Below are 22,518 nucleotides of genomic sequence, written 5' to 3' on the forward strand. Positions count from 1 at the left end.
TGAACACAACACACATGTTTACAAGTTTGGTTTTCAACCTTACCTTGTCAGCATCCACTTTTCCTTTGATGAACTCTGACCTCCAGAACTGCAGGGCTTGCTCCAGGGAGAGGCCGATGCCTTTGAGGAAGAGGCCGTACTGCATGCGGCCTCCATGACGAAGGTGGTGGTTCTCTCTGAGGCTCTGGTGGACCTGCCTCATGCAGAGCGGGAAGGACTTTCCTGATAGCTGGGCGCAAAAAACATAACATACGAATATTAAGATAATTTCATCTGTACCTGTAAACATATATTATTCTAGTTGTTTAATTTACTCCATGGGAGGAACAACATATTACACATGTGAATTTAAAAGCTTGAACCAAAAATACACTTCTATTCTATTCTAGCTCTGGGCTAACAAAAATACTGTACACACTTCACCCCCCCCTTTAACAGCTTGCATTCCCAGGCAAAAGGGCACCTTGAACCTGACATTTCAAGAATAGATGGTCAATGTAACTTACTGAATCAATTTGTTCCAAGGAGATTTTCCCTACGTTCTTCTGGTTGCTGTAATCCTGTCCCACATAGGCATGACTAAAAGAATAAAAAACATATTTACTGTGACAAATAAGCAACGTTTATAACCGTAACAATTTGAAAAGCAATCAGGGCTTCTATGAAATCGGATTATATTTGTTTCCAAAATACAATCAGCAACTACAGACTGGATATTAAAGACTGGAAACAATCATTACAAAAAAGTAAATAAACACATCCCCTGGGACACCCTGCAAAATAAATAAATAAACAAACTGTGATCGTTCAATTCTTAAGTCGATGACTTTGGCAACCCATTGAGTTGCGTATGGCAGCGCTTTACTTCTCATTGTGTTCCCCCCCCCACCTCACAGATTAGTGGCCTGCCTCCTAATCTCAGCAGCCTACCCCCTAATCCCCATCAACAATCGGGCAACATGACTTCTTCCACCCTTATATTCATGTTCTTACTTTCATCTAAAGTGAGATAAACCCCCTCACTGTGTTGTGAGCCGCTGTTCTTCTCTATTGAAGCTGAAATGAAGGCTGCTGCTATTAAGCCCTTTTTCATATAAACTTAACATGAACTTAGTTCCAATGGTAAACATGCACACACTGTCACTTTATCCTGACAGTGGTGCATGAGTCAGATTATTTTATAGATTTGTAAAGTTTATTTTTTGTATATTTAGTTCAACTGTTTTCAACATGGAAGCTGGGTCAGACTTTCTCCTTTTACAGCTAACAAGGTTCACTAAATGATGTTTCTGACAACGCTTCAGAGAAGAAATAGTCAATGCAGTTACAGAATCTTGATTTATTTTTGATAAGCTTAGTTTGACAGTTTGATCAGAGTCCACAAGCAGTGATTGACACTGCGTTAGACTCCCCTACTCTGATTGGTGGTTTCCCTGGAAGCTGATTTATTCACAGATAATCCGTCTCATGCTCTGCTGTCAGAATAAAGTGACGTTTTAACAAATAGGAAAGAAAGTTATTATTTATGAAAATAGCAAACTATATCTTTAGGGCATCTCCAGGGGGTTAGTAAATAATAGCAGTTTTAAAATCTAAAAGGAGGCCTTGTATTGGTTCATTTCTGTCAGTAATATTGGACATCTATTATTAACATACGATGTTTTGGAACAGTATAAGACTGAAACGACAGCCCCCATCGGCCAATTCTGCATATTCTTAATCACCTCAAAACAGAGTCATTTAACAGTACGAATCGTTAATGCTGCACACGTAGCCTAGGACCACAAGTTCCCCTGGACTTTTCCACAGGGACAGATTGGGTTTACTCAGACCAAGACTCCAAAACGATCTCTGGTGCAAAGATCAATCGTGCTAAATGTCTTTTTCACCGGAGCCCTGGCAAAGTGGCAGCGAAGTTATTAATCCCGCTGCTGCTTACCTGAGGTGGTTGAGGAGCGGTTGGAGCCGTTCATCAGAATGCACTGCTGGTAGCGAGCGGGCTGTCAGCTGCAGATCAGATGGACACCATGTTAGCAATGGTAAATAGTGTTGGTCAAAGGACTAGAAGAAGCTAAGATTGCATGTTAAAGGCAGATTTGTTGTACTACACATAACAGTAATTAAAATACAAGGCCACATCTTAGTGACCCCAGCTATTTGAAGTAAACTGCATCACAGTTAGTGAACGTTTCACTGCTTTACGCCCATCCCTTCAAACAACCAACACATTCTGCCTCAGTCTGAACACGTGGTTCAGCTTGTTGGGAACTTTCTCAGTTGAAAGTCTGACGCTATGCACATCCCTCAAAAACTAAAAGCTGCACTTTGTCTAAATGCTTTATAGACATGACTCACGCCCAAGCAAAAGTGCAGTGTAATCCTTCGAAAAAACTGCCTTGATACACTTTAATATAACCCATTTCTGTTATTTCTGTAGAAACAAACATCCAACCAACAATTAGAGTCAAATGTCGAAACAGCTTTCAACTTTATGCCTTCGAAATGGCACATATTTCCACATTGGGTCCTTCTTGTCCCCAGTGGAAGAGAATTACTATTAGTACTAACACAGAAACAATCATACCAAACAGTCAAAATGGCACCGTTACAAGAGAAAGAGCTTTTGGGAGCGCTATTCCATTCCAGCAGCTAGTGGTCCGGATAATTACCAGAACATGGGAGAATGGCGGGACTGGACTGAATTGCCCTTTTATTCGTTTTTCCTTTTGTCATTTAGAGAAAAAGGTTCTTCCCGTCCCACGATGGAGGATAAGTGCTAAAGCAAATCAAGTACATGTTGCCCACTACGCCAACATTAGTACAGGCAATGACTTTCTACAATTAATCTAGTGTCCAGTCTTGATTTGAAAATAACTTTTTGATATCACTATTGTGTGAATATGTTACGCATATTCCAGTTTGAGTGCTTCACTTTGAGTTGAGTGCACTCTTTGTCATGAACACAGAAATGACACGTTAAGGCACTGATTGAAGGTGACAACACAGTTAATTACAAGTTTGTGAACAAACACCACAATCACCAAAAATAAATGGACCTTTGTTCAAACTGCCAAATCATTTTCTATGAACAAAGCAATGAACCCCCGGTTTTGAAGTGGAATCAAACGGCCTCTTTCAAAAGGCATTGCAATAGGAGGCTCTTATGTCTACACTTTAGTTGGAAACTCAAAATATCACACAGCGAAATAGTTCCATCTAAGGTTTAAGCTATGATAAGCTTAGATTGTGTGTTTTTAGCAATATTAGGACACAATTAGGGATTGGAACGATTAATCGAATATTCGAATATTCGAAATGATTCAGGTATTCGAATAATTATTCATGTATTCGAATATGAGTTATGAATATTTGTATTAATTTTTTTTTTTTTGTATTAATTTTTTTTTTTGGGAGTGATGCCTAAGTTGATTACATATTATCAAATTGAATAATTCAATGTATTTATATACGACTATGCCATAGCTAAATGTGTTAGGTGACGTCTAAAGGTGTGTTTTGCTCCGCTCACCGGTCCCTCACAGCGGGCAGAGCTGCAGGTGCTGATCTCTCTCTCTCGCGTCCGGTTATACTTCACTCGTGTTTATGTCCAAATCCATCAGATCTAGCTACTTCTAGCTATTGATATGGCTGCTGCCCCTCCCTACACGTAGTGTTAATTTCGTCAGCTATTTTTTTATTTAGTTTTAGTCTTAGTCCTGTGTTAAATTTCCTTTTTAGTTTTAGTCATATTTAGTCACCTTCATCCTGTTTTTATTTAGTCAAGTTTTAGTCGACTAAAAGTCTGAGCATTTTAGTCTTATTTTAGTCAACTAAAACACTAACCAGTTGAGCGTGCTCCCCCGCCCCCTGTCAACACTCGCGACACATGAGTGGCCAGCCTAAACAACAATAAGCGCTGCTTGGCAACCGTGTGTGGCGGCAAAGTGCATAGACATTTTGACAGGAGAGATTTAGTTTTGCCGGTATTCAACATTTTACCAGTCATAGTCCGGTAATTATTTACACTCTAAGAAGAGTCCTACACAGACATGGCGTCAAAAAGGAGTAATGTGTGGAAATACTTCGACCAGGTTAGTGAGTGCGGTGTAGAGGTCAAACTATGCCAAATTAAACGTACACATGCAACCTCCGTTCCAGCTGAGAGGGTCTTCTCTCCAGCTGGCCTGATTGTGAATCGCCTCCACACATGAAAGCTGTAGGCCTATAGCTGTCAAACTGTGATCACCAGTTCAATACATTTGACAAATTCGACTTGGTTTCTACACTTATTTGAACATGTATGTATTTCTAAAAAATTCTTGAAAAAACATTTTTTTTTTACCCATTTTTTTTTTATAGGATATGTACATTTCGGTTAACCGGTTAACCGTTTTTTGGGGGGTCGAATATTCGAATATACATTTGCTTTCAAATTCCCATCCCTAGACACAATATTGCTATACTCATATTGATTCCATCATTTCCAGACTATACAATATAAATGTAACGTAATGAATAAAGCATTCTCCACAGACGTATATTTACTTTAGATTTCCTATTCTGATATTGAAGAGCACATGGTTCAGATTGAGGAAAATATCCTCTCTTTGTCGCTTGCATCACAATTACTGTATATTACACAAACAATATGATTACTTCAGTATAGTATTCACATATATTTTTGGCTGATAACACATACAATGTACATAATTGTATGTAGATTAAAACATTGAGATTCCAATCAGAACAGTGAGGATTTTCTGTTCTTTATTGTTGCATATTTTATATCTGTGACTTCTATTCGCCTGCATTTCCGATTGCTTGCACCTCATTAATAGGGAAGGTTTTTTCCTAAACTCTGAACAGCAGTGCGGCTCCCTATGGTTGTTGAGCGTGCTTCTGCCTGTTCCCTAGTCATTACCCCTCACAACGATTAAAGTGAACTGGTTGTCTCCTCACATGTATTATAAAAATGCCTCTGGACCCTAAAATACCATGTTCAATGTCCCTCGGGGCGTTCAATGCATCGCACAAGAATGCTGAAATTGTGCCTTCATAGAACTACTTCCACAGCCTTTAAAAAACCATGCCCTTAAGGATAATGAGTACTTTTATACTAGCTGTCGTCGCTGTTCCCTCCAGACATTTTCTGTCATGTGCGCATACTTATTCCCCCTTCAACTCTGTGCTTCTCCTTTTTCCCACAAGGCACTGAAGGGAACAGCCATGGCAGCAATTTAACAATTTGCCTTATGGAACCAATTTACCGTATACAAAATGTATTTACATAAAGTACATATAGAGGGTGCCGGTGCGTAATTAACATAAACACAATATAATGCAAAGTGTAGCTGTTAAAGTCAGAAAGGTGCATCTATCCATCTGAAAGCCCCCATACAGTGTGTGTCGGTATGTAAATGTGACAGGGTGAATGTTCACACATTTCCCTTTGAATGTTCTGTAAGGTTGTTATTCATTCTCTCTAAAACAGTGAAGCGCTGCAAATACTTACAGCGAGAGCTTTAGAAAGCCTGGTGCGGAAATCGTTCAGAACAATGGTGACGATCTCCTGGTGGGGGATGTACACGTAGCCGGCTTTGAGGTACACTTTCCTCAATCGCACTAGATCCAGGGCGTCTTGAAATGGAACCTTTAAAATAAATTGGTAAATATTCAGAATTATGAATGGATTCATTAGATAAAGATATTAATATTCAGTTTGCATAAAATACGTGTCAGGATTCTGAGGCAATCCATTTCGCCCTTCATCATTTGGATGCATTACATCGATATGCACTTACAGAGAGTCTGATGATTAACATGCGCTCAACGAATAATACTCTCAGCAAAAGCCTTAAATGTAAAGTCAAGTAGGAGGCCATGACACTTTCCCCATTGCTCTCACTTTGTGAACTTACATCTGTAGACTTAAATCCATTCAAATGTGAAAGGATTTTAAGGGGATCTTCTAGCAGTCAATTGTTTTTAGTTTTCGCTCCAATGTGAACATTAAGACATTTGCCAAAATAACGTCCACATTTTTTTTCGGGCAAAAAAAATCAAGACTCAGGGGCTTATTTCTACATTTCAGAGAATAGGGATTTAAACCAATATATGGCATTTATAGTTCATATAATAAGATGGTCTTTCTCCTCCTGACAACATATTACCTAAAAGGTGGGGAAGCTTCAATAAATCAGTGTTTTATTCCATGTGAATTCCTAAAATCAGACTCGGAAGTAAACTGCTAGACTGGTACTCTTGGCCAAGTTAGGATTACACAATGTGGGTGAAACTAAAGACAGATATGTCAAAGTCGAACATTAGACAAAAGGCAGAAGTCACTACAATCCAAATCCTAAACTGAGGATTAGAAACACTTCATTTCTTGCCAATAGGGTATATGTTTGTCTTGAAACTCTTGACATTTGACACTGCGGGTCAGTGTAATAAATGCAATCTCACAGTCTATTGCGATGGGTTCATTGCACAATTTGACATCTAGCAAAAGCATCCTATTGTGCAGACCTAATCAGAAGCATCTCTTCTTAAGCCTTTCCAAACTGGAAAAAGCCACAACTTTCCAACTCCTCACTTTAACCAGTTTGTCATGTAAGAATTACTCAAGCTTTTGAAAGTAAATGTAAGAATCACTTTCAATATAATTACAGTGGGGTGGTTAATTTATTACAGAATGACATCATCTGGCTGTCTGTTGATTTATCAATGTTAAAACTGTCATTTCTTTATTACAAGTCTGTCATATAGAATATTATGAACGGAGTTAACGGTGCTAAATCAATATTACTTGCTTCTTTATCCACCGGTGAGAACTGAAGGAATATAAATGGCAGAATATTATTGTATAAAGCTTTATAGAGGCATAAGCACATGATATGGTAGTGGTGTCCATGGAGAGAGGGATGAGGAACTCACTTTGTAGAAGTCCTGATCCTCCACAGTAATTCCACTGAAAGCGTAACTGGAGTTGACCAGTTTATCAAGCAGAGCCTTCTTCTCCTCGACACTAATCTGAAAGGTTATTGATGAGAATGATGAATTTCAGCGGAGAGCGGCACACGCACAACTATGGCAGTGTTAATACATTGAAGGCTTGTGGAAACAGAACGCCATTCATCAGACTAAGTTGCCTTTTTCGTCCTGGCATGACACATTATGTGTTGATAAATTATTTAATACTTTTCCCCCCCATTTTTCCATTGAGTATTAACCTTCATTTTATGAAAACAGTGCTTTCCTCAAGACACACTTAAAACTCAGAGAGAAACTAAACACATTAGAGTAAGGTTAGAAAGGTGCGACTGTTAAAAATAGCATTTATGTACATTTATCACCTATGAAATATTTGGTCACAAATACATATTTCACCAAAAACTAAAGTGAAGAAAAAACACAAAACATTAAACATTTAAACCCGTATTCAAGGAAAACCCTTAACAATAATGGTTTCTCTAACAGTGATCAAACAGCACCATCTAGTGACCATTTTTATAAACCCTTTGAGTTACAGAATGTATCTACATAAAAGGTAAAAGAAATAGGCTTTCAAAATATTTAAATGGCGAGAAATGTACCGTGTCATACTGCAGATTATTTCTGTGAAGAAATTCAAGCTTTTGTTTTGGATACAGGTCATTGAAGCGGTAGCGGAACAGATCAACTTCCTGTTGTATAAACCAGCGTCTCAGATCCTCCCTTTACAATACAATGAAGACCAACATGTATCAGTTGCATAACATTTTAAAATCACATTTTATTCACAACAAATATTTAACAGAAACTACAGACTTACGTTTGGCAGTAGGCCAGTCTGAGGATGAAGTGGGAGATATGGTCCTTTCTGCGTTTCTCTTGTTCAGTTGGTCCACTCAGAGGTTTTCTGTCATCCTGAATGGGTTGAAAGAGGAAAAGCATGATTGTAGACATTTATATTTTCAGTAATTACTTCTTAATAACTTTTGTCGTCTTGTTGGGTATACTTTCAGTTGTGAGGTAATATCAAAATGACAGAGTAATTGTTTTTACAGTCATGTCTACAATACCTGAAAGCCACCTTCCATTAATTAAGGCTATATTCAGTCACAATAGTTTGGAAAGTAAGAAACCTTTTTTATGCCCAACTCTTATTTCTCTGTGATCACTTCTCTTGCATTTGGATACTACTCACACATTGTACAGAAGATGTTGTCACTTTCATGTATGTTTGTTTTTGGATGTCAATCAAGTGCACAATTATGAAATAATTTGATGGTCTTAAAATTCTAAGTCAATTTGTCCCTGTTTGTAGCTGTATAGTCTTTATGAGAGTCTACCCGACAGCAGGTTCATCTACAACTTGTGGTCATTTTGGACACTGCAGATTGTTGAGCTGTTATGAAGTGTATTACATATCTTGGACAGGTATTTTAATTATTTGATCCAGCCCATTTATATCAATGAGTGTAGGCTCAATAACAGGAGCACTGGACAGTAATACAATACAGTGGCAATTGAGTGTAATTTAAGGAAAGCTAAATAGGATTACAGTGTGAAGCCCTAAGTATCTATAAACATGTTGGATCAGTGCTGTGTAAAAACGTGTAAAACTCTGTTATGTGTCTTGCTAAACATACTCACAGCTTCGGATCTGTAAAGAAAGTTCAGCGCTTTGGATTCAGCCTCCAGTTTCTTTATGTACTGGTCTGAGAGTTTCACATAGCTCACTCCCAAATTCTCAATGGTCTTCAACACTGCAGTGGCATTAAAAGAAGACGTTTTAAATGTTACACAGTCACATAGAAATCACAGAACATTTGACATTTTGTTCGCCTGCATGAGTTCCAGGTCTTACATTTAAGTCGTTCCACAGCAAAGGTTTCAAACTCCACGAGAGAGATGTTTTCCAGAGGAGGCTGCACGTAGAACAGCAGAGGATGACTATAGAGCTCCGTCTGAGAGTTGGTGGTGAATTTCTTTGTCCTGCTTGAAAACTGCATGGTTCCTGATGGCAAGGGAAAACATGAATGTTTTAAAAATGTATAATAATGCACCACAAGACGATAGGCTATTACTATTCACCATGGGGGTATATTTGGTCCAATTTTTTATTTGAGAACACGAAGAAACTAAAACAAGTTGCATGACTTGTGTTCTCCAATGTACCTGCTTTACTGCTGTTAATCAATGTTCCATCTATGTTGCCCACACCAGGGGGCAGGCATTTAGGGATTCGATCAAATAAAGATATATTTGAAAGGATAATAAAATGCATATTTAGTCCCAATAACTTTTCTACTTTCTATAAACCACAAATCATAATCCAACTGTAAATAGAAGGGTCAAGACTGGGTGAATATTCATGCAGAAAGCATTTCTCCCTGTCAAAATGTTTTATAACTGCAACAATAGAGATGCAAATTCGTTCATAGTGCACTGAAGGCAAAATACTTCAAGTCTAAAATAAAATGACAGGTGTTAAATAAAAACAGCTTGTTATTATTCTACAGCTGCCTTCACTAAACTCAGTAATGGGTAATATACAGTCTATGGTATTATGATGTTAATTTCACAAGATGTATCAAATCTGGCAAGCAAACCGTGAGTCCACAAGAAAGACAACTACACTTAACTAATGATACCAGCTAGCGATTAATTATATAACAATGTGTTAAGCAGTAAAATAGCTGTTAGCTCTTTCACATTTAGCCTGTAACCCTCAAGCTAAAAAGCCTGTACCCTAGGCCCTCAGTTCACAGTTACATTAGTCAACAACACATTATCTCAAACATAGAACCGCAACGTCTTCGTGCTGAGGCTATCTTACAGAAACTGTCCTGGAAACTGTGTTGAAGGCAGCAAACGTCTAAAACTGTCTCAGCAACTTATCACACAAATACGACAAGTACTTAACACATAACAAAATGTTGTATTGTTGTTAAATTACCGATACGATGATGGGGTTGTTTCTTCTCTGCTCAAGCCCGCCAAACAAAGTGGGTTGTTCAACAAACGCGGGTAAATGATGACGAATTTAGCACAGTCAGGAAGAGAAACGCTGTCATAATGTGGGGGGCGCTCGTTTAGGTTGTCCGCGTGACCCGCCGTATCTCACCTGATGATAATGACTTTAATACAGAAAATAAAATTAAGTCTTTTACATTTTTGCATAATAACTATCAATCAGTCGTCTGGAATTAATAGTTGATACATGTTGTTATGTTTATGACTGCCGTTTTCGCCGTCGACATAGGTGCAACGGGAACTTTCGGAAGTATCTGAACAACATAACAAGCGCGCCCAAAACACGTGGTTCATTTTAGACAGAAATCCATGACTGAAAAACTGACTTTTTTGTTGAAAGGAATATTATTAAATTGCAAGATTAAGGAACTGTCGTTATTTATCAAGACGCTTTCTGAACTTAATGGTAAAGGTTCACTTGGAAAAACTATTGATGAGTAATTCAATATCCATTTGTATGTTATTTTATGATTCTACCTCACCACATATCAAAGGGAAATGCTGTTTATTTTACCTTACTACATTTGTATTATTATGTAGTTCAAATGATATTCATACAAATATAATAACTAATACATAATGATAATTAATAATTACTATAGTATCAATTATCAATAAAGATTCAACTAACAAGGAGAAAGCTATACAGTATAGAGTAATCTAGAATACGCTCCTTTACCTGCTGAAACACTAAAGCGATGAGTAGGCTACATGCATGTATCAATAATGATTGCTCAATATATTCATATATATATAATTGAAAATTGTCCATTCTGCATGATACATTATTTTATATCTGATACTTTGGGTTTAACTTGATTCGAAATCATACACAATTCATACCAGTTGGTGTCGCTAATGAGATTATGTCCTTGTTTGGAAACCGACAACAAGAGGTAGTAGAAGAAGAAGGCTTTACTCCGCTGCTTAGCAACTAACATTAGCCAGCTAGCCTGTTGCCTTTAGCTACTCTCATGCGCAACGTAGGTAGGCTTGCGGATAGATAGCAATGCTTTTTCATCCCGTTCATGTCACTTATTCAACTCAGTTGTCGATGTTAATTAAAGTGTACCTGTTGCTTTGAAGCGTAGAACATTCGGTCTGTGGAGTCTTTAGCTATATATCATTGACGGGCGCGGAGGAGAAGGCTCTTTTCACTTGGAAAAGTGGCTAACATTAGCTAGGAAGCCTTAGCAGCGGAGTCACTAGCGTCTCCGATTGCCACAGAGGGAGGCTGGAGATATGTGATTGTGGTTCAGCCGGCTGATGAGCTCATCTAATGTTGGCAGACACTGGATGAGTTGAAACGTGATTTTACAGGTAAGAAATTGCCCTCTATGAATTTGCTAGCTTTAATGTTTCATGTTTCCTCACTAGCACAGTGAGTCCTTTAGTCAGCTGGAACGGACTAAACAGTTCCAGCAGCTGCTTCGTACCTAAAGACCATCCTGCCACCTATTCAACAGGTCATGTCTTAGTACACAGGTCATAGTAGAATAAATGTATATGTTTCTGTCCCTTTGGTATATTAGACAGTATTCTCATTTATTCTGTAAATGTTATAGTGTGTATTCTTAGATCTCTTCTGAATTTATGTATGTTCTACTGTGAATATATATATATATATATATATATATATATATATATATATACACAATTGTATATACACATTTGTATATACACATGTATATATTTACTTTTTAATGTTTTAATTAGTGTACAATGACTGTCAAAAAATGCTGATGTGGCAAAACAATTTCCTAAATTGGGATAAATAAAGTATCTACCTATCTATCTATCATTTATTGAGCAAGGCAAGGAATCCTAATTTAAGGGAATTTAACAGAATTAAAGGTTAAACAAATACTTACTTCCATCAAATTCTTTGGGGATGCAACCGGCAGCAACATTAAACCGAATCAGAAAAGTCAACTTACTCATACTGGCATTATCACATTAGTATTCTCTATGTGCCCCAACATATTGACTTTAACGGGGCAGGCCTGGGTAAAGTGATGATGAGTCTGTGAAGATGACTCACTGTTAAGGAGAGGAGGTGAATCCTTTTCTACATTGTGTATTTTTACATGTATCAGAGTTCATCTTAATGTGCATTGTATGAAACCCTGCTACTGTGCTAAATAAAATATATGATTATATTTTTCTCACGTCTTTGAAACATAGAGTATGAACAGGTTTAATCATCTCATTGTAAGTAGAAAACATCATGATCACTAGGAGAACCTGTAGATAAGATGTTTTCTGACGCAGGTATGGAAAACCACCTCTTAGTGGCTGGAAATATTGCAGGTTCAGTTTTTCTTTTTAAATGTTTTTTAAATGTATCTTATATTTTCAGATGTATCCACTGTTGGTAGAAATATCACATCTTAATCGTGATTAAAGTGATAGACTAAGCGATCATTACTAATTAATTGCCCAACTGTGGTATTGGTGTTAACAGTATGATATTGTAAAAGGGCCTTATAAGTCATTGTGTGTATTGTCAGATTATCTGAGACTAGTCAACCCTTGTTTAAATGTCGATTATGTTGTTCTGTGGTCTTCATGTGGTGACTGACAATCTATGGAGAGTACTTGCCAACTTCATAACCCATTACTTTCACTAGGTTGTTTCTGTGTTTCATTTTAAAAACACATCTTTAAATGATTACACTGAAAGATGAGATGACCGCTAATGTGTAACTCAGCTTTTGAGTCACATTTTGAAAGAAAGGAATGCGTCCTGAATCTTTGCCTAACATGAGTTAGATCAATTTAAGAGTTTGCCATGATCACATCTAATCCTCAGTTCCCTTTAACTCATTGAAACATTCACATCAGAACAAAAAGAGCAAGGGGGTTACTTCAAGCCGTGTTTGCCTACATGGTATAACAACTGCTGCGTCATGAATACTATTGTTGACTGTAATACATATTGTGACTCAATTCCGAACAGACTGTTGGATTCCACAGTCACACAGTAGGCTGTCGGCACCCACTGGGAACAGCTTTCCCACAGTATTGTTTAGCTTTGCACTCAGCCGCCCGCCACACGCCTAGAACTGTGGAACACCCAGTTGCTATGTGGAGTCTGCTGCTCGCACTGCTAATGGAAACATAAACACATTGCGCGGTCGCTGCAAACACGATCCTTGTACAATTTACAACAGTTAAATCAATGCTAGCATACATAACAGATTACAGGACAATTCTCCTGTTGTTCTGGTGGTAACCTGTGCTGCTGTTAGTGATTACATTTTCTAATACGACAAGATACTTTTGAAATGTTGTCAAAACACAAGGAGCAATGGCTTGTAATTAAATGTTTTTTTATATAAGGTAACAGACAGTTGCCACCTTAGTGATTTGTAACATAACTGCACCTGTACCGGCTAGAATAAGAATCATCTTATAACAGTTGACTACTCGCATGTTTATTCAATAAGTATAATCAGAACTACTTTAATGTGGTAATCCTAAATGTTCATGTTATGACCATGAGGTCCGCCCCAACCCTGTGTTCTTTTAAATCAAGGTTACAAACCTTTCATTTGAATGCTGCCTATCCTGAGATCCTTTAACCGTGCCTTATCATTGCACTTTTAGCTGCAGCCAGTATTTCACCGCTTTTATGAATTGTCTTTTTTGTTTGTTTTTAATTATTATGTTTTAAATGCCTATGTGAAGCACTTTGAATTGCCTCTGTGTCTTACAATGTGCTATACAAATAAACTAACCTTGAACCTTGACCACTTATCCATAATATACTAACGTCTTACAACAGTTATTATAAATCATATCAGGAACATTTAAAAATCACTACTAAGTGTTTTAATGTTTCCTTAGGCACAGCACAAGGGCTCCAGAACATGTCTCACAGATATGCTTTTTTTTTTTTTTTTTACACTTGCAGGCGGTATATGTGTTGGTGTCACATCACTAAATCTAACCAGGCAGAGTGGAACTGAGTGAGCCGGCCAGACATCGCCACCATGTTGGAGGAGGACATGGAAGTGGCCATCAAGGTGGTGGTGGTCGGCAACGGAGCTGTCGGCAAGTCCAGCATGATCCAACGCTACTGCAAAGGCATCTTCACTAAGGACTACAAAAAGACCATCGGGGTGGACTTCCTGGAAAGGCAGATACTGTACGTGACGTTATTCACAAAAGAATCACATTCCTCTATCAATTACGGCCAATTTTTTCAATGATCCTCCATCCCTCCTTATGTTTTAGTGTGAATGACGAAGAGGTCAGACTTATGCTGTGGGACACGGCCGGGCAGGAGGAGTTTGACGCCATTACTAAGGCCTACTACAGAGGTAAGACCCCCCCCCCCCCCCACTGTGACGAATATAACCCTGACCCTCCTCGCTGCTGGGGTTAAGTTTAGATTTCTCAGATTTTACGGATAACTGGCAGCACAAAAACACTTGCTCTAGCAAATATTTCATTGAGCTGAAAGTAGGGCTGCTCGATTATGGCAAAAATCATAATCTCGATTATTTGGGTCAATAATTGATATCACGATTATTAAAAACAAATATCCATTTATTTTGAAAACATAAATTTATTGGAGAACATTTTTTTTACCAGTATGTTTTTAACAGTTGATTACCCTGAACTTTAAGTATACTTCAACTGAAAAAAAAAAAAGTAATAATAAAAAAATAATCGTTTTATTTTGATTACGTTGTTTTCGTAATCGTTGCAAGCCAATCGTAATTGCGATTAAAATGCGATTAATTGAGCAGCCCTAGCTGAAAGTGAATCTCCAGTGGGGAGGTTCTGAAGTCCACCAAATGTTTTTACATCCTCGAGGGAGGGGGTGAGTTATGTATCATTTTTAAAAGGATGAACAGCTTGAAAACATGAACTGTCGTCTTGCATTCCAGGTGCCCAAGCATGTGTGCTGGTGTTCTCGACCACAGACAGAGAGTCGTTTCAGGCTATCGACAGCTGGAGGGAGAAGGTGGAGGCCGAGGTGGGAGATATCCCCACAGTCCTAGTGCAGAACAAAATAGACCTCCTGGAAGACACCGTTGTAAAAAAGCAAGTGGTTGTTTTCTTTAGTGCAGAAATCACACTAGAACAGAAGAGCTGTTGAATATTAAGGACACATGGTAATTGATTTTCTTTCCTTGCATCGCAGCGAGGAGGCAGAAGGTTTGGCTAAAAGGCTCAAGCTGAGATTCTATCGGGCTTCAGTAAAAGAGGACCTTAATGTCAACGAGGGTGGGTTACTGAAAAATAAAAAACCTGCAATTGAAACAGTGTGTTTCTAGATTTGTTAATACTTTAATATTTCTGCTCTTTTTCTAGTTTTTAAGTACTTAGCTGATAAGTACCTTCAGCGGCTCAAACAGCAAACGGCAGAGGAGACAGAGGTGCTCCATACAACCAGCAATAAAATAGGTGAGGAGACTTTCTTTATTATGTCACATTTTATTACTTTATTAGGATGATATTAATGATAGATTTGTGTTTTTTTAAAGGTGTTTTTAATACCACAAGTAGTAATGTCTGCAACCAGAGCTCCAGCAACGGCAGAGAAGTCATCTCCTTACGACCTAACAAACAAAGGACCAAGAAGAGTAAAAATCCTTTTGGAAGCTGCAGCCTAATTTAGATAAAACATATTTGAGTTTTAGTTACTGACTATTGTTTCTCAGACTAAATTGGTCGTTGTTGTATTCTGTGGAGGTAGCCACCTTTAGAGACCAAAGCCCAAACAGCCTGGGAAATACTCCTCTATACTTCTTTAATGACCTGATGATTCATCTGTACCCTAAGTTGTTCCCCTACATTGATGGTTACATTTCCTTTTGATTCCGCCTTGGATCTCCACCAATGACCTGCGCACAAAATATGTTCCTTGTGGTTGCCTTAAGTAACAGCAACAGCTGCAGCTACACTACAGTACTGTATGTAGTTTATACATCACATGACATACAATCCTCTCGTCAAAACAGCAAACGTTGCACTCTGTGAAAACGTACGTATGACTTTTAAACTCACCCATCCTGTGTTTGACATATAGTCTGTTTGCATGTACTGTAAAAGATTCACAGATCATTTTAAACCATATTCTTGGTTTAAACTATTCTGTTAATTGTGGACAAAACACGATCCAGAGTTATTCTCTGTGCAGAAGTATTTTTGTACGAATCGCTAGTGTTGAGTGATATTTTCACTGAAGTGTTGACATAGTGCCAAATTCCCTCTTTCCGAGCTGTAGATAAATATGAACACTGCCGTGACATGGATGTATCATCAAATAATAGAATGTGCTTTACGTATAACCAAATATGAAACACTAACTGGTCTTATATATGTCTGCTTACAGCTTGTTTGAGGGTTTGTTAATCAACACTTTCACACATGTAAAACACGAGTCGCAGTTATAGCGATGCGTTTTTGATTGCAGGTGTTTACATATTTAATTGTGCTTTTTCTTTAACTTTGGTACAGCTTTGAATTACACGTGGTAAGTCGCAGACTAAAAACTATTATTTAGACGACACAACTCTATTTTTATTATTTCAAACACTATATTTGTAACATTTCAATCACTAAGCATGGTTTAATTTCTTGTTTTTGATTCAATGGTTTGGCTTCTGCAGTATGTAATCCATTTATTTTGTAAATGTCGATATCCGTAGTGTCGGTACGAAAAGCCGATCTTTAGGGTGGGATATTTTGCTTGGGTGTGCTTGAATATGCAAGAAAGTTCCGTTTTTTTCTCAATACACAAGGGTACTTAAAAGATCTCTAAACTAATTCCCAAACCTCAAAACAGCTGGCTGAGAACTCTATGATCCTGCCTTGTCTGCCTCAGGTTTTCCTAAAGCTCATTATCTGAAAGACGTCAGTTTCCTAAGCACAAAAAGAATGTGGTGATGTGGAAGAGGCCACTAACAGACCATTTGAACATACGAATTATTTGAATGTTTTACATGCAATCGGTATAGGACAACTGGGAGTAAACATGCTCGATTTGTAACAGATCTCAGATTATTGCTATAAGCCTTTCCCAGATTGAAATGATTAAAAAAAAAAAAATCGTAATTCTCAAGACATTTCGATAAGACGGTTGTGAAAATCCCAACAGGTGCTTTTATGATGTTGCAGTTTATTGTGTCACAATTTAGGAGTTCTCATTTGGTTGCGCTGTTTTGAGGGGGGGGGGGGGGGGGAAGAGTGTGTCTTAACTGTAATGCATGCACGCCTTTTTCCCCATCAGTGAATGTTGAACCGCGTTGAGTCGTCCGCAATGAGTCGTCCTTGTTTACATTCTTCCCACTTGCCACCATTTTAATCCCTACTCTTGTTGTTTGTTTAAAACTGCCTGCACGGTAAATCTGTCAATAACTATTTCCTGAGCTTTGTAACATCGTGTGTACTTTGCCTTTTTTGCTTTTTGACTGAATGGATATAGCGCACTTTATCATTAAGATGGCATATAATCTTAAAGAACCATAAATTAAAACTAACCATACTTATGTGATGTCACTCAGGTGTTGTAATGATCTTTGTGTCTTACTGTTAATATACCTTATCACACTTCATGAATCAATCTCACACATTTCGATGTTTGCTTTCAGACAAAGACAACACTCATTGTTGGATTTTTTTGTTTTTAACAGTGAAAAAAAAAATGTATAACAACTTTGAAGTGTGCCACACAACTGCACACCCAATATTATGTTTGTGGTGGGGAGTTGATGGTTATATGACATTAATAAAACTTTACTTTTTTCTTGAGCATCCAGTGTCTAATTCCAAGTGACAATATTTCTCTGAAAATACAATCTTTTAAACAACTTATGTTTTTGCATTTTGATCATTGCCATTGTTCATACGCTAATTGAATATTAGCGCTAAGATGTCCCAGCTTCATCTATTGTGACAGAAGACGTCTTTCCTTAACATTTAAGAGATGTATTTTTTATTAGGTTTTTGACATACATGTACAATCTGACATCAAAACTACTTAGTGCAAATATGAACTAAAACCACAGCTAAATGTGATTGGTGTTGCTTTCACACAGAGGTAGATTACACACAACCAAAACAGTTACCAAGGTGATACAATGACACAGAAAATACTTTCATTAGATTCATTGTCATACATTTGGTTTTACTAAGAACTGTGACTACCTCTAATGGTGCTCTATAACATTGTGTCTTTCTTACTTAAGTGCATATGTGATCACACATTGTGAACTGGGAATACACACTAAATAATCTATATTAAGAGATTCAGTGTAAATGGCAATAATTTGAAGGTAACACCTCCCTCAGTATGAGTTACTGTATTTTTGGCCCTAATGTTCAGTATCATTGTAATTTCCCCAATGTACTCTTGCTGCTACTTGTAGTACATTAGTATAAGATAATAACAGTTCTTGGTGAGGTTAGTGGCATAAAAGAAGCATTTTGATTTGTTGACTGGTGCTATTGACAGCCATTGGCTTGTGGGTCCTCCAGTTTCTGGTGATCCATAATCTTGATGTTCTTTCCAGCATTTTCAACGTTCCTCACCAAAGTCTCGAGCCTCCTCTTGATCTTCTTCTGGTCCTCCAGAGCACAGCTGATCACTAGGGCCTGAAACTTCTGGTCGATGGGGACGGGGGGGGCCTCGGTCACACAGGCTGCGTACACGGCCAGCAGACGCTCCCGCCCGCTGTTCATGTCATCAAGCAACTTCTTCACTATTTCATCGATTAAAGAATTGGCGTTGCGCAGGGCCTCCTCCTGCTGGGAGTTCCTGATGGTGCCAACGGAGACCTCCACACACAGCGCCCGGCCCATCAGACGGTTGGCAGTTAAAGACAACTCTTCTCTCTCCCCTAAAAGATACAAAACAAGAAAGAAATGAATGCTGCATCTTTAAATAGCAAAATACACTAACTATACAGAGGTGGACACAATAATTAAAAACACATGAATATTCTGGTGTCAAATCCTTGTCGAGTTTGTTGGTGGATTAGAAACAAGACGCATATTGGGCGGTATGCATGTCTGCGATATGCAGACATGCATACCGCCCAAAGCATTGTGTTTGAGTCTCTTTGTAGTCGTTATGCATATTTTTGTTGTTTGTGTGTGGTCATTTTGTAGTCTTTTTGTGTCTCAGTGGCCTTTTCGTGTCTCTTTCTGGTCATTTTATGTTTGTTTGTGGTGATTTTTCATCTCTTTCTGAATCACACTTTGAACCCCCTGTATGTAAAGCACTATATAAATAGGCTAGGGTGCAGGGCCGGCCCTCCCTACACGCAGATCACGCAGACTGCGTGGGGCCTCATCTTGCGGAGGGGGCCTCATCTTATGGGCAAATGCGGCGCAATTACCCGAGGCTCCAAAGCCCCCCCCCGTCAATGATCGTGACACCTTTGCGTGGGGCCACAAGTTGGCCAGGGGAAGCGCTGCTACAGGTCCCCTATTATGCTGTTTTTCATCAATATATTACAGGTCTCAGATATACAAAACATGTTTCTGAAGCGTTTGGCTCCAAATACCGAACAGATCGTGCACTGCAGCATTACCCATAATCCCCTCTGTTTCAAAAGTGCTGATTATCTGTCTGTTACTTTAGATGAAAATAAGGAGCCCCTCCCCACGCCCCTCTGAGAGATATTTGGTTAAAAAGAACACAATGGTGCTCTAGGAGGAGATTCAGGTGATAAGGTGGGGGGGGTTGGTTGGTAATTGGCTAATGGTTACACAAGCCAAAAAAACGTTATGATATCATGAAGTGGCCAAAATCTGATCAGCTCATTTTCAGACAGGTTTTATATATTTTTATAATGCATCAGGACGAAAAGTGAGCAAATCTTTTTTCCTGAAACTTTCAGAATCTCTTTACACATGTTTATGTATAAAAGACATGAACAAGTAGATTTTGCAAAATAGGTGACCTTTAAATGGGAAATTAGGAAACACTGACTGTATTAAATGTAATAACCATGTGTTTAATATCAAGTATGTGAGGAAGATAAACTCTTTAAACTTGGGCCCTCTTTTCTTGGGTGGAGTGCCTGAGGTTGGGTTAGACACCACCCAACTACAATGAAGCATTCAAAGCATAACCTCATTGGATCACAATGTAACAATGAAATCAGAGGAGCAGCCGAATAAAGCAGATTACCCATTAATGAGTGACTACTACACAGTCACACAAGGAATCAGACTGTACACAAGTCATGAAATGAGCACAGTAAAGTTATGTCTCACCTTGAGAAATGTTTCTCAGCTCCTGTCCGTTCTGGATGGATTGGATCGTTTCCAGGATCAGCTCCCTCTCCTGCTCCATGGCGGATGCTGTTTCGCGTAAAGCCTCCACCCTAAAACACACCGACAACAACACATGACCACCGGCTTCCATTTGAAAACCACATCCTCCTCTGGAAGAATAACGGGCTGTTGCAAATCGAGAGTAAACATAACAAGACCATCTGGTATTCTATTAACATTTTAGAGTATTATCTTACTAAAATACTTACCTACACCCATTTATATTATCATGAAACTATTGAATTAGACCTTATGGATTACATCCGTTTTCTTCTACATTTCTATATATTTTGTATCAGTTAAAGAAGTTATGATATATGAGGATAATGCCTGAAAATCCGCTCAAGTGCCCGGTTTAGATCGCACATGGTACGGCCTGTTACTTCACTGTACCTCATTTCCAGCTGATCCAAACTTTCCAGGAGTTCTCCGGAGCGATCTGCCATGGACAGCGTCCTGCTGAACTTGCTGCCCATAGCGTCGTTCATTTTCGCCTGTATTTTAGCTTGAGCCATGTTGGTGAATGCTTTTTAATATGATAATTGTTAAGATCCGTGCCGGGGAGAAATCCTGTGTGCGATCAACACTCCTCTCCGTCCAGCTGACTGCAGTAGCACCCCAGGGAGAACATTTCCTAACATGGGCTGCGGCTTCCTTCACTCACAGAAGCTTCCCGAGGAGTCCAGATACAGTGGTAACCAAAGTCAGGTCCGAGGACCCCTGCAGGCCCCTGAGAAGCTCCAGAAGACTCACAGAAGTGCAAGATTGAGCTTTTATTCATTTCTGGAGGATATACAAACTATATAGCCTATCCTCCTGGGACCCGAGGAAAAAAAGTGTCTTCCAATTTCCTTTTTTTTGTGATTTCCTACCTATTTAGGGTTAAAAGAAAACATCTTGCAATTTAGACTTTTTTTATTTTATTTTAAAATGTTACAGTATGTCCACTGTAGAGGACGTCGGGACCATATTAGTTTGAAAAGACAGCCAAAATTAACAGATGGACTATGTTACGTTATAGAGTGATATTAATACAATAATACATTCACCTTTATTTAAAACATGAATAAGTAATTGATCTGAACATTGCTGTTTATTTGGTGAATACAAAACTAGCTTGTTTTTTGGTGAATCTTCCAGATCTTCAAGACTTTGTAGTCAATGTAGTGGGAAAGTACCTCATTGACTCCAGTCAGCACAGGCTGTAGGGTCATCTTGACTAGTTTTATGGATGTGGTCTCCATTTGACCTGCTCATAGAAACAAAGCTTGCATTCCTGAGGCAACTCTCATTTTTCATGGCTCCACTTCAAATAAAAACAACAATAAAACATACGTGCTACTCTTGGCCCACAGGGGGCCATGTCTTTCCAGCTCGTCCATATCTGTCTCTATGTATCTATCTGTGCGCTCAAGGAGCCTCCTGCATCTTTCCCCCCCTTCTTCTTGACCCTCTTCTATCCCAGGTGTGAAAGCCTCATCTCTCTCATCATCTGAGAGCTCACAATCTTAATCTCCCTGAACTATCTGGTACAGAAAATGTCTGCTTCAGTTCTGTCTCCTGCAACAATATTGAGTCATAAAGTCCATGAAGATAGTCCTGACGTCCACTAGAATGGACATTTATAAAAGGGCTGTTATTTGAAAACTTGAATTATTTAATTGCTTTCAGAACTAATTATATAGTTCCTCACATGTTAATAAACAAGAACATATATGATTTCATGGTAAAAATGACAATTATTCAACAATATTTGACTTCTCCTGCTTCTATACAATTTTGTTTTTCGTATGCCAGCCATTTTGGATGAAAAGAAAGAGGAACTTCCCAGCATGCAATTTTAACCAATGACATATCACTGGAAAGACCAGGATGTCCTCTGTACAGCACATCAGAGATTGATAGAGTAGCTCAAAAGAGTAAAAGGAGATGCATGTTAACAAAATGTCCACTACAGTGGACATTTTCAATGGGCTGGGCCCAGGAGGGTATTCTTACTAGTAAGAATGTTGTGTTTATTTCTGATATCATTGAATTTGAACTAGTTCAAATGCCAATTTCTGATATCAGTAATTCAATTGTTACTAGTTAGCCTACAATTACATTTGAACTAGTAAAAATACCAATTTCTGATATCAAGAATTCAATTTCAACTAGTCGAAATGCCAATTGTTAATATCAGAAATACAATTATTTGAA

The 22,518-nt window shown here is 38.4% G+C and overlaps 3 protein-coding genes across 3 annotated transcripts in view; 1 reads left to right on the plus strand and 2 right to left on the minus strand.

Annotated features, from left to right (window-relative positions):
• prim2 (DNA primase subunit 2) overlaps positions 1–10,020 on the minus strand; it is a 33,420-nt gene extending 23,400 nt beyond the window's left edge. The window contains exons 1-10 of the mRNA XM_034101105.1: positions 9,944–10,020; positions 8,852–9,001; positions 8,638–8,750; positions 7,814–7,908; positions 7,596–7,716; positions 6,937–7,032; positions 5,513–5,650; positions 1,940–2,007; positions 507–579; positions 44–229 (exon numbers count right to left, since the gene is read on the minus strand). Of these exons, the coding sequence (XP_033956996.1) occupies positions 44–229; positions 507–579; positions 1,940–2,007; positions 5,513–5,650; positions 6,937–7,032; positions 7,596–7,716; positions 7,814–7,908; positions 8,638–8,750; positions 8,852–8,996 (1,035 nt within the window). The 5' untranslated portion in view covers positions 8,997–9,001; positions 9,944–10,020. The remainder of the gene's footprint in view (positions 1–43; positions 230–506; positions 580–1,939; positions 2,008–5,512; positions 5,651–6,936; positions 7,033–7,595; positions 7,717–7,813; positions 7,909–8,637; positions 8,751–8,851; positions 9,002–9,943) is intronic.
• Positions 10,021–10,910: 890 nt separating this feature from the next.
• Positions 10,911–17,788, plus strand: rab23 (RAB23, member RAS oncogene family). The gene is made up of 7 exons (XM_071205624.1): positions 10,911–11,340; positions 13,937–14,170; positions 14,260–14,345; positions 14,919–15,079; positions 15,180–15,258; positions 15,346–15,438; positions 15,519–17,788. The coding sequence occupies exons 2-7, from the start codon at positions 14,016–14,018 to the stop codon at positions 15,650–15,652; spliced, it is 708 nt and encodes a 235-aa protein (XP_071061725.1). The 5' UTR covers positions 10,911–11,340; positions 13,937–14,015; the 3' UTR covers positions 15,653–17,788.
• bag2 (BCL2 associated athanogene 2) lies at positions 17,204–20,990 on the minus strand. The gene is made up of 3 exons (XM_034100692.2): positions 20,713–20,990; positions 20,260–20,369; positions 17,204–18,875 (listed from the first exon to the last, which is right to left on the minus strand). Exons 1-3 carry the CDS (start codon positions 20,832–20,834, stop codon positions 18,481–18,483), a joined length of 627 nt encoding a protein of 208 aa, XP_033956583.1. The 5' UTR covers positions 20,835–20,990; the 3' UTR covers positions 17,204–18,480.
• Between the last annotated feature and the right edge of the window lie 1,528 nt (positions 20,991–22,518).

Source organism: Pseudochaenichthys georgianus, chromosome 15 (genome assembly GCF_902827115.2).
Source record: "Pseudochaenichthys georgianus chromosome 15, fPseGeo1.2, whole genome shotgun sequence".
Lineage (NCBI taxonomy): Eukaryota > Metazoa > Chordata > Actinopteri > Perciformes > Channichthyidae > Pseudochaenichthys > Pseudochaenichthys georgianus.